The 14810-nt window shown below is 38.5% G+C and overlaps 1 protein-coding gene across 2 annotated transcripts in view; it reads left to right on the top strand.

Moving 5' to 3' along the window:
* Window positions 1–14810, top strand: part of MYPN (myopalladin) — a 288939-nt gene that overhangs the window by 177499 nt on the left and 96630 nt on the right. For both annotated transcript variants that reach the window (XM_069753441.1, XM_069753440.1), the window contains one exon: window positions 162–1106. In XM_069753441.1, coding sequence (XP_069609542.1) covers window positions 163–1106 — 944 coding nt within the window. In that variant the 5' untranslated portion in view covers window position 162. The remainder of the gene's footprint in view (window positions 1–161; window positions 1107–14810) is intronic.

Genomic DNA, 14810 nt, shown 5'->3' with positions numbered 1-14810 from the left:
GTAAAATAAATGTCTAAATGTGCCACAACAGTGTCTTAAATTTAATTTTGGGTACCATATTGCAAAATCAGAAAGCATTGAGATTAATATGTCATGACGATAAGTGAAGAATGAGCCACCATTCTATTCACATGGCTGGTCCTTGTTCTTTTTATCAACAGCATGCAAGACGATAATATAGAAGATCGTACGTCTATTTCCCAGCTTCTCAGAGAGAGCTACTTAGCAGAATCTGTTACGCATCACGAAAACAGTGAACAAAGCTCTACTATCTCCTCCACCCACTCAAATCATCATAGCCTCTCCTCTGCCAAAGTTGATGAATTAGGAGGAACAGATGACTTTTCTGATCTTTCTGCCTTTCTGAGCCAGGAAGAATTAGACCAAAGTGTACATTTGGCACGGCAATCAATTGACCAGGATGGACAACAAAAAGAGGCGCAGTCTGTTCTTAAATGCCCTCCCCGAGAACTGAGGAAACAAGCCAAATCTTCTGTAAGATCATCTCTAAGCACTCCAAACAACCCAGCAGTCCCTGACCAACAACAAGACTCAGACTTTCATCAAGAACATGTCCTAAAAGGTACAAGAAACTCAGCAGATGACGCTAAGGATACGAAAAAGCAACAGAGAATAAATCCTTATGGAAGCGAGACGGAGTCTAAGAAAGAATTTCTAAATAAAGCAGCAGATTTCATAGAAGAGCTATCTTCATTATTCAAAGCCAACAGTTCCAAGCGGATCAGGCCTAAGACGTTAAAAAGTCGAAGAAGCAAACGTGATTTAAAAAGTGGAACTCTTGAAGAAGACATCTCCAATTACACCACTCAGTCAGAAAGTCGAGAGCGGCCGCTCTGTCCGCCAGTACAGACAGAAATAGATGCTTCTGTCTGTGAAGAACCAGAGAATTTGGAAGCAGTAGTACCAGAAATTGAACGGGAAGAGGTTTTAGAAGTTGAGACGAATGCCGCTTCCTCGTTTTATTTAGAAGAGACTATTGGACAGCCTCCTAATTTTATCCAGAAATTAAAAAGTAGGGAAGTTACTGAAGGAAGTAGAGTACAATTGGACTGCATTGTGGTTGGAATCCCAGCACCTGAAGTAAGGTACATACTTTTTGCTTTTTCTTAATTCTTGAACTGATATTAACAACGGAACAATAAATGATGGATGCAATCTATCAATAAGAAAAGCATTGGCACATATAAGGAGCTCATCACATAACAATGACACAATAAGGCTAGATGACATGGTTATAACGAGAATGTCTCTAAACTTATAAACAAAAAAAAGGTTAAAAACAATCTTTAGTGCCAGTGTATGTGAATATTATGGCATTGCTGACATTTCTGTAATATCTAATAAGTGAAAAGTTAATAATGACATAAATAAAACAACGATAGTTGCTATATAAAAAAAGAAATATTTGCCTTTCACTCAAAATAACCATATACTATAACCAAAGACAACTAAAACACTCCAGATATTTAATAACTTGTAAGCAACTCTGTGATGGCTGAGAAATAAGACCGCACCAGAGTTCTCCTCGGCAGCACCTGTTGAGCAGTAAAACTTCAGTGTCAACATTTCACATGTACTGTAAGCCGGGATGGATAGGTTTATTGCGAAACCTTCTGACAGCCAGAATGTTTTCTTCTATTAGATTACGAATAAGATAAACATCCTGATCATATTTTACTATGCATCATTTCAGAGGGGTGAGGCTTCCCCTGAGTAAGGGTAGGAGCTGCACAGTGGTGATACTAAGGTACCATCTTGAGAGACATTTGCAAAGGTAGGCAAACAAAGAACTAAAAGGGTTATATCTATATATACATTTACAGCTCTGGCAAAACTTAAGAGACCACTGCAAAGTTTTCAGTTTGTCTGATTTTTCTTATGGGTTTTTGTATTTATTTTCAGAAAATGCGAAATGGTAAAAAGAACAAAAAAAATGCAGTGCTTGCAGACCTCAAATAATGCTAACAAATCAAGTTCACAATACTAATGTTTTAACTAATTAGGAGTTCAGAAATCAATATTTTGTGGAATAGCCATGATTTTTAATCACAGCTTTCATGTGTCATGGTATGCTTTCCACCAGTCTATCTTACTGCTTCTTGGTGACCTTATGTCACTCCTGGTACAAAAATGTAAGCAGTTCTTCTTTGTTTGATCACTTGTGACTTCCTGTTGATTACATTCCAGAGGTTTTCAATGGGGTTCAGGTCTGGAGATTGGACTGCCCATGACGGGGATTTGATGTAGTGGTCCTTCATCCACACCTTGATTGACCTAGCTGTGTGGAATGGAGCATTGTCCTGCTGGAAAAAAAACAGTCCTCAGAGTTGGGAAACATTGCCTGAGCAGAAGGAATCAACTGTTTGGCTTTTTCTGCATTATTTGAGGTCTGCAAGCAATGCATTTTTTTGTTATTTTGACCATTTCTCATTTTCAGAAAATAAATACCAAATGTATTGCTTGGAACTTTGGAGACGTGCTGTCAGTAGTTTATAGAATAAAAGCACACTTCACATTTTACTCAAAAATATATCTATAAAGAGACAAATTAGACAAACTGAACATTTTGCAGTGGTCTCTTAATGTTTGCCAGGGCTGTGTGTGTGTGTGTATGTATATATATATATATATATATATATATATATCCATACAGTATTTACAGTACAGACCAAAAGTTTGGACACACCTTCTCATTTAAAGATTTTTTTTGTATTTTCATGACTATAAAAATTGTACATTCACACTGAAGGCATCAAACCTATGAATTAACACATGTGGAATTATATACTTAACAAAAAAGTGTGAAACAACTGAAAAAATGTCTTATATTCTAGGTTCTTCAAAGTAGCCACCTTTTGCTTTGATGACTGCTTTGCACACTCTTGGCATTCTCTTGATGAGCTTCAAGAGGTAGTCACCGGGAATGGTTTTCACTTCACAGGTGAGCCCTGTCAGGTCTAATAAGTGGGATTTCTTGCCTTATAAATGGGGTTGGAACCATCAGTTGTGTTGAGCAGAAGTCTGGTGGATACACAGCTGATAGTCCTACTGAATAGACTGTTACAATTTGTTTTATGGCAAGAAAAAAGTAGCTAAGTAAAGAAAAAGTGGCCATCATTACTTTAAGAAATGAAGGTCAGTCAGTCCAAAAATTGGAAAAACTTTGAAAGTGTCCCCAAGTGCAGTGGCAAAAACCATCAAACTGGCTCACACGAGGACCGCCCCAGGAAAGGAAGACCAAGAGTCACCTCTGTTTCTGAGGATAAGTTTATCCGAGTCACCAGCCTCAGAAATCGCAGGTTAACAGCAGCTCAGATTAGAGACCAGGTCAATGCCACACAGAGTTCTAGCAGCAGACACATCTCTACAACAACTGTTAAGAGGAGACTTTGTGCAGCAAGCCTTCATGGTAAAATAGCTGCTAGGAAACCACTGCTAAGGACAGGCAACAAGCAGAAGAGACTTGTTTGGGCTAAAGAACACAAGGAATGGACATTAGACCAGTGGAAATCTGTGCTTTGGTCTGGTGAGTCCAAATGTGAGATCTTTAGTTCCAACCACAGTGTCTTTGTGCGACGCAGAAAAGGTGAACGGATGGACTCTACATGCCTGGTTCCCACCGTGAAGCATGGAGGAGGAGGTGTGATGGTGTGGGGATGCTTTGCTGGTGACACTGTTGGGGATTTATTCAAAATTGAAGGCATACTAAACCAGCATGGCTACCACAGCATCTTGCAGCAGCATGCTATTCCATCCGGTTTACGTTTAGTTGGACCATGATTTATTTTTCAACAGGACAATGACCCCAAACACACCTCCAGGCTTTGTAAGGGCTATTTGACCAAGAAGGAGGATGATGGGGTGCTACGCCAGATGACCTGGCCTCCACAGTCACCAGACCTGAACCCAATCGAGATGGTTTGGGATGAGCTGGACGGCAGAGTGAAGGCAAAAGGGCCAACAAGTGCTAAGCATCTCTGGGCACTCCTTCAAGATTGTTGGAAGACCATTTCCGGTGACTACCTCTTGAAGCTCATAAAGAGTGTGCAAAGCAGTCATCAAAGCAAAAAGTGGCTACTTTGAAGAACCTAGAATATAAGACATATTTTCAGTTTCACACTTTTTTTGTTAAGTATACAATTCCACACGTGTCAATTCATAGTTTTGATGCCTTCAGTGTGAATGTACAATTTTCATAGGCATGAAAATACAGAAAAATCTTTAACTGAGAAGGTGTGTCAAAACTTTTGGTCTGTACTGTGTGTGTGTATATATATATATACATATATATATATATATATATATGTATATATATATATATATATATATATATATATATATATATATATATATATATATATACACAGGTGCTTCTCTCAAAATTAAAATATCATCAAAAAGTTAATTTTTCAGTTCATCAATATGAAAAGTGAAACTCATATATTATATAGAGTCATTACAGAGTGATCTATTTCAAGTGTTTATTTCTGTTTATGTTGATGATTATGGCTTACAGCAAATGAAAACCCAAAAGTTATTATCACAGTAAATTAGAATCATTAACAAAAACACCTGCAAAGGCTTCCTACGCATTTAAAAAGGTCCCTTAGTCTGTTTCAGTGGGCTCCACAATCATGGGGAAACTGCTGACTTGACAAATGTCCAGAAGGCAGTCATTGACACACTCTACAAGGAGGGTAAGCCACAGAAGGTCATTGCTAAAGAAGCTGGCTGTTCCAAGAGTACTATATCCAAGCATATTATTGGGAGTTGAGTGGAAGGAAAAAGGTGTTCAAGCAACAGGGATAGCCGCAGCCTTGAAAGGATTGTTAAGAAAAGACCATTCAAAAATTTGGGGGAGATTCACAAGGAGTAGACTGCTGCTGGAGTCATTGCTTCAAGAGCCACCACATACAGACCTATCCAGGACATGGGCTACAATTGTTGCATTCCTTGTGTCAAGCCAATCATGACCAATAGACAACGCCTCAAGTGTCTTACCTGGTCCAAGGAGAAAAAGAACTGGACTGTTGCTCAGTGGTCCAATATGTTGTTTTCAGATGAAAGTAAATTTTGCATTTCATTTGGAAATCAAGGTCCCAGAGTCTGGAGGAAGAGTGGAGAGGCCACAATCCAAGCTGCTTGAGATATAGTGTGAAGTTTCCACAATCAGTGATGGTTTGGGGAGCCATGTCATCTGCTGGTGTAAGTCCACTGTGATTTATCAAAACCAAAGTCAGTGAAGCCGTCTACCAGGAAATTTTGGAGCACATCATGCTTCCCTCTGCCAGCAAACTTTTTGGAGATGGAAATTTCATTCTCCAGCAGGACTTGGCACCTGTCCACACTGCCAAAAGTACCAACACCTGGTTTAAAAGCAACAATATCTCTGTGCTTGATTGGCTAGCAAACTCGCCTTACCTTAACCTCAGAAAATAATCTATGGGGTATTGTCAAGAGGAAGACGAGATACACCAGACCCAACAATGCAGACGAGCTGAAGGCTGCTATCAAAGCAACCTGGGCTTCCATAACACCTCAGCAGTGCCACAGGCTGATCGCCTCCATGATACACCGCATTGATGCAGTGATTGATGCAAAAGGAGCCCCAACCATGTATTGAGAGCATTTACTGAACATACATTTCAGTAGGCCAACATTTCGGATTTTAAAATAATTTTTCAAGATGGTGTTATAAAGTATTCTAATTTACTGAGATAATGACTTTTGGGTTTTCATTGGCTGCAAGTCATAATCAACAACATTAACAGAAATAAACACTTGAAATAGATCACTCTGTAGTGACTCAATATAATATATAAGTTTCACTTTTTGTATTGAAGAACTGATATAAATTAACTTTTTGATGACATTCTAATTTTGTGAGAATCACCTGTATATATATACTAGATGGTGGCCCGATTCTAACACATCGGGTATTCTAGAATATGTAAGTAGTTTATTTATGAAGATTTAAGAATAATGCAATGAATACACAGGATTTTCCGGATAAAATATATACATTATCAATGAAGCGGTGTTTACATCCCTCGCCAATATCAGTGATTGGTCGCGGCCGACCAGGCGCAACCAATCAGCTCAGCGGGTTTAAATCCCGAGCCAATATCGCTGATTGGTCGTGGCCGGCCGGGCGCATCCAATCAGCGAAGCGTGGTTCAAATCCCATTCCAATTCGCCGCCGGACTGCTCCTGTCGCTGATTGGTCGCGTCTGGCTGGGCGCGACCAATCAGCGCAGCTGGCTTTAAATCCCGAGCCAATATCGCTGATTGGTCGCGCCCGGCCGGGCATGACCAATCAGCGAAGCGTGGTTCAAATCCCGCACCAATTCGCGGGCGGAACGGCCTTTCGCTGATTTGTCGCGGGCAGCTGGCGAGACCAATCACTGGATTTCTGTTACAGACAAACAGACAGAATTAGATGATTATATAGTAGATACCCGATGAGTTAGAATCGGGCCACCATCCAGTATTCATACAAACATTATTGCTTACATTTATGTTTTAACCCATTGGACACACTGCCATTGTTTTTCTCCTGTCTTTATTTTAAGAGTAAAAACTTTATTAGTCATCTATCGCTATATGACAGCTTGTTTTCTACAGGATGACTTATAGTTTTCAAAGACACCATTTATTTTACCATATGATAAACTTAACAATGGGGAAAAATTTTATTCTCTCCCTTACACACTGTCCTCCATGTTGTTCTCTCCCTCACAGACTGTCCTCCATGTTATTCTCTCCCTCACACACTGTCCTCCATGTTATTCTCTCCCTCACACACTGTCCTCCATGTTATTCTCTCCCTCACACACTGTCCTCCATGTTATTCTCTCCCTCACAGACTGTCCTCCATGTTATTCTCTCCCTCACAGACTGTTCTCCATGTTATTCTCTCCATCACAGACTGTCCTCCATGTTATTCTCTCCCTCACAGACTGTCCTTCATGTTATTCTCGTTCTAGTATATGTATGTAGTTTATTTATGAACACTGATTGGTTGAGGCCGGCTGGGCGCGACCAATTAGCGACGTGGGATTTTGGTTACAGACAAACAGACACTTAGACTATTATATATATAGATATTTATTTATTTTTCATTGAGTACTATTTGTGCTATAGGAAAAGGTACAACCATGTGCGTATTGTGACTTTCCTAAATGATTATAGTAAGTTCATTCTTTCTGTGTGAGATTGGGTTGTGTCATCTAAGTCTATGTTAATAATATATTTAAAAAATACTTGCACCTTATACCAGGTTTTTGCTTTTCCATTCTTACTGTTTTCATCTGTTTCATTTTCTTAAACCAATTTTATGTTAGATTAGAAAAAAGTCTATTTTTAGCCTTAAAGACACATTTTTTTGTTGTTGTTTTTTTATATTTTTCCATTGTCATTCTGAAAGCCAACTTTTTTTTGTCAGTGGATTCATGTAAGGTCTTGTTTGTGGCAGGTCGCGTTGTACATTTTAATGGCACTATTTTGGCAACGTAAAACTTGTTGATTAAGCTTTGTTAACTCTTTTTGGAAGTGAAAAAAAGCAGCAACTTTGGCATTTTTTTTTTACATCTACCAAATTTTTTATGCTTTGATACTGTAGCATTTTTCATGCATCACTATTTTGAGAGCCTTAGGTTTTATATTTTACTGTGGCAGGTTGATAAGCTGTTTTTTTCATTGATGCCATTGCCCTATACATATAACTTTTTGATAACTTTTTATTAAATTTTTGGTAAGTGACATTAACTAAACCAGCAATACTGGAATTGTTCTATTACGGTACTTTTTTATACTATTCATTATGCAGTTTAATTTACACTATCTTTATTAACTGTATTATCATATTATCAATATTATTATGGCAATAACCAGTTTATATTTTTTTATGTTTAAGAATTTTTGCACTACAAAATCACTTTACTTTTTAGTAGACATTGCTGAATTAGGGTTTGTTTTCTAAAGGACAAACTGCAGTTGTCATTAGCACCAAGGCCTTTTTTTTACCACTTTTATTTTATTTTTTTCTGGGGCAGCACACAAAAATAACAAGAATTGTGGTATTGTTTTCAATTGTCTTTCTTCACAGCATTTACCGTGCACCTCAATTTATTCTATGGGGTCTGTATGATTACGGTGATATTCAATTTGTGTAATTTGTTTAAAAGTTTTACCACTTTTAAACAAAAAGAGCACTTAAAAAATTATTTGTGTTTTTGTATTGCCATTTTCTGAGAGTGATAGCATTTTACTTTTTTTTGCAGATGAGACTGCATGAGGGCTTTGTATTGTGTGGGACAAAATGTTTTTTTTTTCTTCTTTTTCTTTTTGTGGAAATAGTCATTTTGACATTGCTTTTCTTTTTTATGCAGTCTACATGAGGGATAAGAATTGTGATAAATTTATAGTATTTTTGTGTGTTTATTTTATAATAAACCTTGTTGTAATCTACATAGTTAAAGAGGTTGAAAAAAGACCTAGATCCATAAAATTCCATCTTTCTCTGCCAATTATATACTTTTTTGTCACTAAATTATCTATAACATACAATGTTATATGTACTGAGGAAATAATCCTGCCCTTTTTTAATCCCTTTCAACCCCAAGCCTGCTTTCACCTTTATGACAAGGCCAAATGTTATAATCCTAACCAGTGTCACTCTATGTGGTAATAACGCTGGAAACCGTTTAATGGATCCTACTGATTCAGAGACTGTTTTTGTGACATGTTTTACTTGATGATAGTGATAAAGTTTCTTTGATATGACTTGCATTTATTTGTGAAAAAAATCAGAATTTTGGTGGAAATTTTTGAATTTAACAATTTTAAAACTTTTAATGTTTAATGCCCTTAAACCAGTAAGTTATGTCACACAAAATAGTTGATAAATAAAATTTTCCACATATCTACTTTACATAAGCACAATATTTGAAAAATATTTTTTTTTGTTAAGAAGTTAGAAGGGTTAAAAGTGAACCAGTGATTTCTCATTTTTCCAACAAAATTTACAAAACCATTTTTTTAGGAACAACATCAAAGTTTAAATGACTTTAATGGGCCTATATGACATAATACCCAAAATTGACGCTATTCTAAAAACTGCACCTGTCAAGGTGCTCAAAACCACATTCAAGAACTTTATTAACCCTTCGGGTGCTTCACAGGAACTTAAGCAATGTGGAAGGAAAAAACAACCATTTAACTTTTTTTCACCAAAATTTTACTTTAATTTTTTTTAATTTTCAAATGGGTAACAGGTGAAAATGGACACCAGAATTTGATGTGCAATTTCTCCTGAGCACGCTGATACACCATATGCGAAGCAAAATTACTGTTTGGTTGCACTGCAGGGTTCAGAAGGGAAGGAGAACCATTTGATTTTTTTTAACACAAAATTGGCTGGAGTCGACACCATGTCACGTTTGGAGACCCCCTAATGTGCCTAAACAGTGAAAACCCCAGAAGAAGTGATCCCATTTTGGAAACTACACTTATCAAGGAACTTATCTAGATGTGTGATGAGCACATTGACCCTCAGGTGCTTCACAGAAATTTATAGCAATGAGACGTCAAAATGAAAAAAAAAAGTTCTTTTAGCTTCAATTTTTTATTTTGACAAGGGTAACAGGAGAGAATGGACCACAAAATTGTTGTGCAATTTCTCCTGAGTGTGTTAATAACCCATAGGTGGGGAAAAACTACTGTTTTGGCACACAGCATAGCTCAGGAGGGAAAGAGCACAGTTTGACTTTTTGAATGCAAAATTAGATGGAATCATTAGCAGAATCCATATCTGGTTTGGAGAACCCCTTATGTGCCTAAACAGTGGAAACCCCCCACAAGTGACACCATTTTTGAAACTAGATCCCTCAAAAAATGTATCCAGAAGTCTGGTGATCATCTTCAACCCCCAGGTGCTTCACAGAATCTTATAACCTTGACCTGTGAAAATAAAATTTCCATCAAAATCTCCAAAGGATGTGATTCACATGAAACCCCGAGGGATCCTTTCACTATAATGAGGCAGCAGAGTTACTTTGGAGTCCATCTTACCTCTATCCAGTGGAGTCCTTCTTTTCAGAAGTGCACTATACTCTGGCCGACTGCACTTTTAAAAATTCTAAAAAGGACACTACCGGATCACAGGCCACAGTGTCTCCATCTGCCTCATTATAGGGAATCTTATCCCGGGGTTTCCATCTGAATGACATGTTTCAGAGATTTACACGGAAACCCGATGTAAGCTCTCCACGTAGAGCTCAGGATAAATTTGAGCAGAGCCTTACTGCAATCTTAGAGAGGCAAAATAAACAGGTCAATAACTGGTTTTATTTATTTTTACGCCCTTCCTCGTGCGGTATAAGTGATTACAAAACTTTATTCTTCGGGTCAGTGCGATTACAGCGATACCAAATTTATATTGTGATTGTAGGTTTAGCTGTTGTCACACACTGAAAGACACTTTTTTTTTGCAAAAACTAGATTATGCATGGCCATATGTTGAGAGCTATAATATATATATCTACCATATAATTGTCTAAGGGTCACTTCCATCTTTCTGTCTCTCTGTCATGGAAATCCCAAGTCACTGATTGGTCGCGGCAAAATGGCCACGACCAATCATTGACGGGCACAGTCCAGCGGCAAAATGGCCGCTCCCTACTCCCCTGCCGTCAGTGCCCGCTCCATACTCCCCTCCAGTCAGCGCTCACACAGGGTTAATGGCAGTGTTAACGGACCATGTTATGCCGCGGTGTAACGCACTCCGTTAACGCTGCTATTAACCCTGTGTGACCAACTTTTTACTATTGATGCTGCCTATGCAGCATCAATAGTAAAAAGATCTAATGTTAGAAATAATTAAAAAAATAAAAAATCATTATATACTCACCCTCCGTCGGCCCCCTGGATCCAGCCCAGGCCTTTCCTGCTCCTTGCGACGCTCCTATGACCGGTCCATGCATTGCGGTCTCGTGAGATGATGACGTAGCGGTCTCGCGAGACTGCTACGTCATCATCTCGCAAGACCGCAATGCACTCTTGGGACCGGAGTGTCGCGAGGAGCATTGGTAAACGCCTGGGCTGGATCCGGGGGGCCGACGGAGGGTGAGTATATAACTATTTTTTATTTTAATTATTTTTTTAACAGAGATATGGTGCCCACATTGCTATATACTATGTGGGTTGTGTTAGATACTGCGTGGGCTGTGTTATATACTACATCTCTGTGCGATATACTATGTGGGCTGTGCTATATACTATGTGGCTGTGGTATATATTACGTGGCTGGGCAATATATACATTGCTGTGCTCTATACTACGTGGCTTGGGTTATATACTGCATGGGCAGTGTTATATACTATGTCTCTGTGCTATATACTACGTGGCTGTGCTATATACGACGTGGCTGTGCAATATATTACGTGGCTGTGCAATATACTATGTGGCTGTGCAATATATTACGTGGTTGGGTAATATACTACGTGGCTGTGCAATATATTACGTGGCTGGTCAATATACTACGTGTCTGTGCTATATACTACGTGTCTGTGCTATATACTACGTGTATGTGCTATATACTACGTGGCTGGGCAATATACTATGTGGCTAAGCAATATACTACGTGGCTGGGCAATATACTACGTGGCTGGGCAATATATTACATGGCTGGGCAATATACTACGTGGCTGTGCTATTTACTACGTGGGCTGTGCTATATACTACGTGGGCTATGCTATATATTACATGGCTGGGCAATACACTACGTGGCTGTGTTATATACTACGTGGCTGTGCTATATACTACGTGGCTGTGCTATATACTACGTGGGCTGTGTTATATACTATGTGGGCTGTGTTATAGGCTACTTGGCTGTGCTATATTTCTCTGCTGTATCTGTGCATCATAAATAGTGGTACGTGATAAAGAGGGGGGCCCACTGAGACTCTTTCACCCCGGGCCCTAAAAACCTGGAGCCGGGCCTGGCTTCACTGATTGGTCACACCCGGCCACGAACAATCAGCGACAGGCGCAGTCCGCCTGCGAATTGGTGCAGAATTTGAACCACGCTTCGCTAATTGGTCGTGGCCGGCCGAATCCTGTGTATAAATTGCATTATTCTGAAAACTTTATAAATAAACTACATACATATTCTAGAATACCCGATGCGTTAGTATTTCCATATTACTGCAGACAGAATCATATGACAGCAAGTTTTTGCAGGACAAGTTGACATTTTTATTGGTATATTCGGGCACATAACATTTTTTATCGTTTTCTATTCCGATTTTTGGGAGACAGAACGGGTAAAAACCAACAATTCAGGATTTGTTTTTTTTTTTTTTTTTATTTATGCTGTTCTGTGTATGGTAAAATTGGGCCAGTACAATTTCACTGATACGACACACAATAACAACTATTTTATAGAAAAAATATTATTTTTGCATTGCTTTATTATGAAAGCTATAACTTTTTATTTTTCCTCTGATGGAGCAGTATGGCAGCTTGTTTTTTGCGAGACAAGTTGACATTTTCAGTGATACCATTTTTATTTACATTCGTCTTTCTTTTTTATTATGTTTTGTAACACTTTTTGTTCGATAGAATGATGAAAAAGTTTTTTTAAATTTTTTTTTTCCGGTGTTCACTGAAGAGGTTCACGAGTGGAACAGTTTTATAGGTTGCGTCGCTCCGGACACGGCAATACCAAATATGTGTACTTTTTTTCTTTACTCTTTCCTATTTAGCTTCTGGAATGAGTGCCCCGTGGTCCTTAGTATGGTCTTTGGAAGTAAAAAGTCATGACCACACATGTTTTTATACATATAAATGAGAAGTTTTTCTTTCGAATCTAAACAAGACCAGCTGTTCCAACCTCTCATCATTTGAGAGACCTCTATCCCTTTTAATAATCTAGTTCTCCGCCTTTAAACTGACTCTAACTTCTGTAAATCCTTTTTAAAATGTGGAGCCCAAAGCTGAAACCCATATTTTATATGTGGCATTATAAGAGATGTATAGAGGGGTAGGAATACGTTAGGATCACATGATTTTCTCTCTTTTTATACACCCTAAGATTCTTATTTTGCTTTTGCAGCTGATGCTTGACTTTGAGTACTGCTGCTCAGTTTACTTGTAACCACAATACACAAGTGCTTCTCATGTTCTGTAGTCCTGAGTATACTCCCATTTAATGTATATACAGTAATAGGATTACTCCGTTCTAGGTGCATTACTCTACATTTATCAACATTAAACCTCATTTGGCAAGTGTTTGCCCATCCAGACATCATATCCATATAATTTTGTAAAATTTTACTGTCAAGGTCAGTTTTTAATATCCTACATCGTTTGGTTTCTCTAGCAAAGACTGAAACTTTACTCTCAATTTCATCCACAAGATCATTAATAAAGAGATTAAAAAGAATCAGTCCTAGTACAGATCGTTGTGGTACCCCACTACTGACTCTATCCCATCTAGAGAATGTACCATTTACAACAATTCATTGTTTCCTGTATTTTAGCCAGTTTGAGTCATAACTCACGGACAGGCCATGAGGCAGAGAGTTCCAGGATCAGTACCAAGAAAACACATAGTAAACTAAAGGAAAAGACGAAGGCGTAATTCAGGTCAGAGTCCACGGTCAGAATACCAGAGAAATAGCGAATAAGCAAAGGGACAATAATAAACACGTAATCAGAACACGGTCCAAGGGTCAGGCAGTCGTAGATTAGAACTCACAACACAGGAATCAGGCAAACACATACTAGAGAGCATAAGCTTTTTGCTGGCAGTGATCTGGGCCAGACAACTCACCTAAATAGCAGAGCAATAACTAAGAACAGGGAGCACCTGGAGAAATCTCTGCACCTCCCAGTCTAAGATAAGTCAAATGAGCTGTCAATCAAAGCACCGACAGCTCAGTCAGCACGCCCCAGCACAGGATAAGATGACAGAACTGTTCATCACTGAGTCCCAGACTGAGTGGAGGAATCAAAACTTTAGTAATTTTTTTTTCAGAATATTTATTAGTCCTACAAAAAGACCAAAATAACTTGAATCTACATTTATTTTTATCACTTAAATAATACATTGCACTACCTACGTCGTGCAGTGTATTATTCTTACTTGTCAAAACTCTTCTGACAGGTAGCCAGAGGCAAAGCCTACTTAGAATCTGTAATAGGTAGATTGCTCGGTCAATGTTTGGCAGTGTTAGTTCCATAGCGAGGTATCAGCTCCCCATGTTGACATTGCAAGACATCAATAGGATTGTCATGTGTCAGGGTTCAAACCACTTAGCCTGTGCTTTGTGGTAGGCTTCTCTGTCTGCCGAGACAAAGCAGGTACACCTTTTCTACGGGTGTTTAGTTTCTGTTATCCTTGCTTCAGTCTTTTTAAAGTAACAGGTATTTTCATTTACTTATTTTTTTGCCTTGTCACCTTTTGGGTGCAGCTTTATATACTTTCCCCATTCTGGTATTTCCTGCTGGTGATATTCTCAATTGGATGTCTAGCCATACTGTTGTAGCTTAATCCAGTCAGTGAAAGACGAGCTATTGTTTGTCTCTCTTATGTTTATGTTCTATACCCTGCACAGATTTTCTCTTTCTTTTTAGGAAGTAGGTGGCATATTCTCTAACAGTACGTACTTGATCCTTTATTTTGTATGTCATGGTGTGTTTTACTCACGCTGGTATCTTGGTTTGTTTCAGCAAACTTTCCCTTCTGTAGGTAATTTGCACTTTACTCTGCCCCTTGGTTTCATAGG

This window comes from Ranitomeya imitator, chromosome 2 (assembly GCF_032444005.1).
Source record: "Ranitomeya imitator isolate aRanImi1 chromosome 2, aRanImi1.pri, whole genome shotgun sequence".
NCBI classification, from domain to species: domain Eukaryota; kingdom Metazoa; phylum Chordata; class Amphibia; order Anura; family Dendrobatidae; genus Ranitomeya; species Ranitomeya imitator.
The sequence above is the reverse complement of the archived record's forward strand: the minus strand, read 5'-3'. Positions and strand labels throughout refer to the sequence as shown.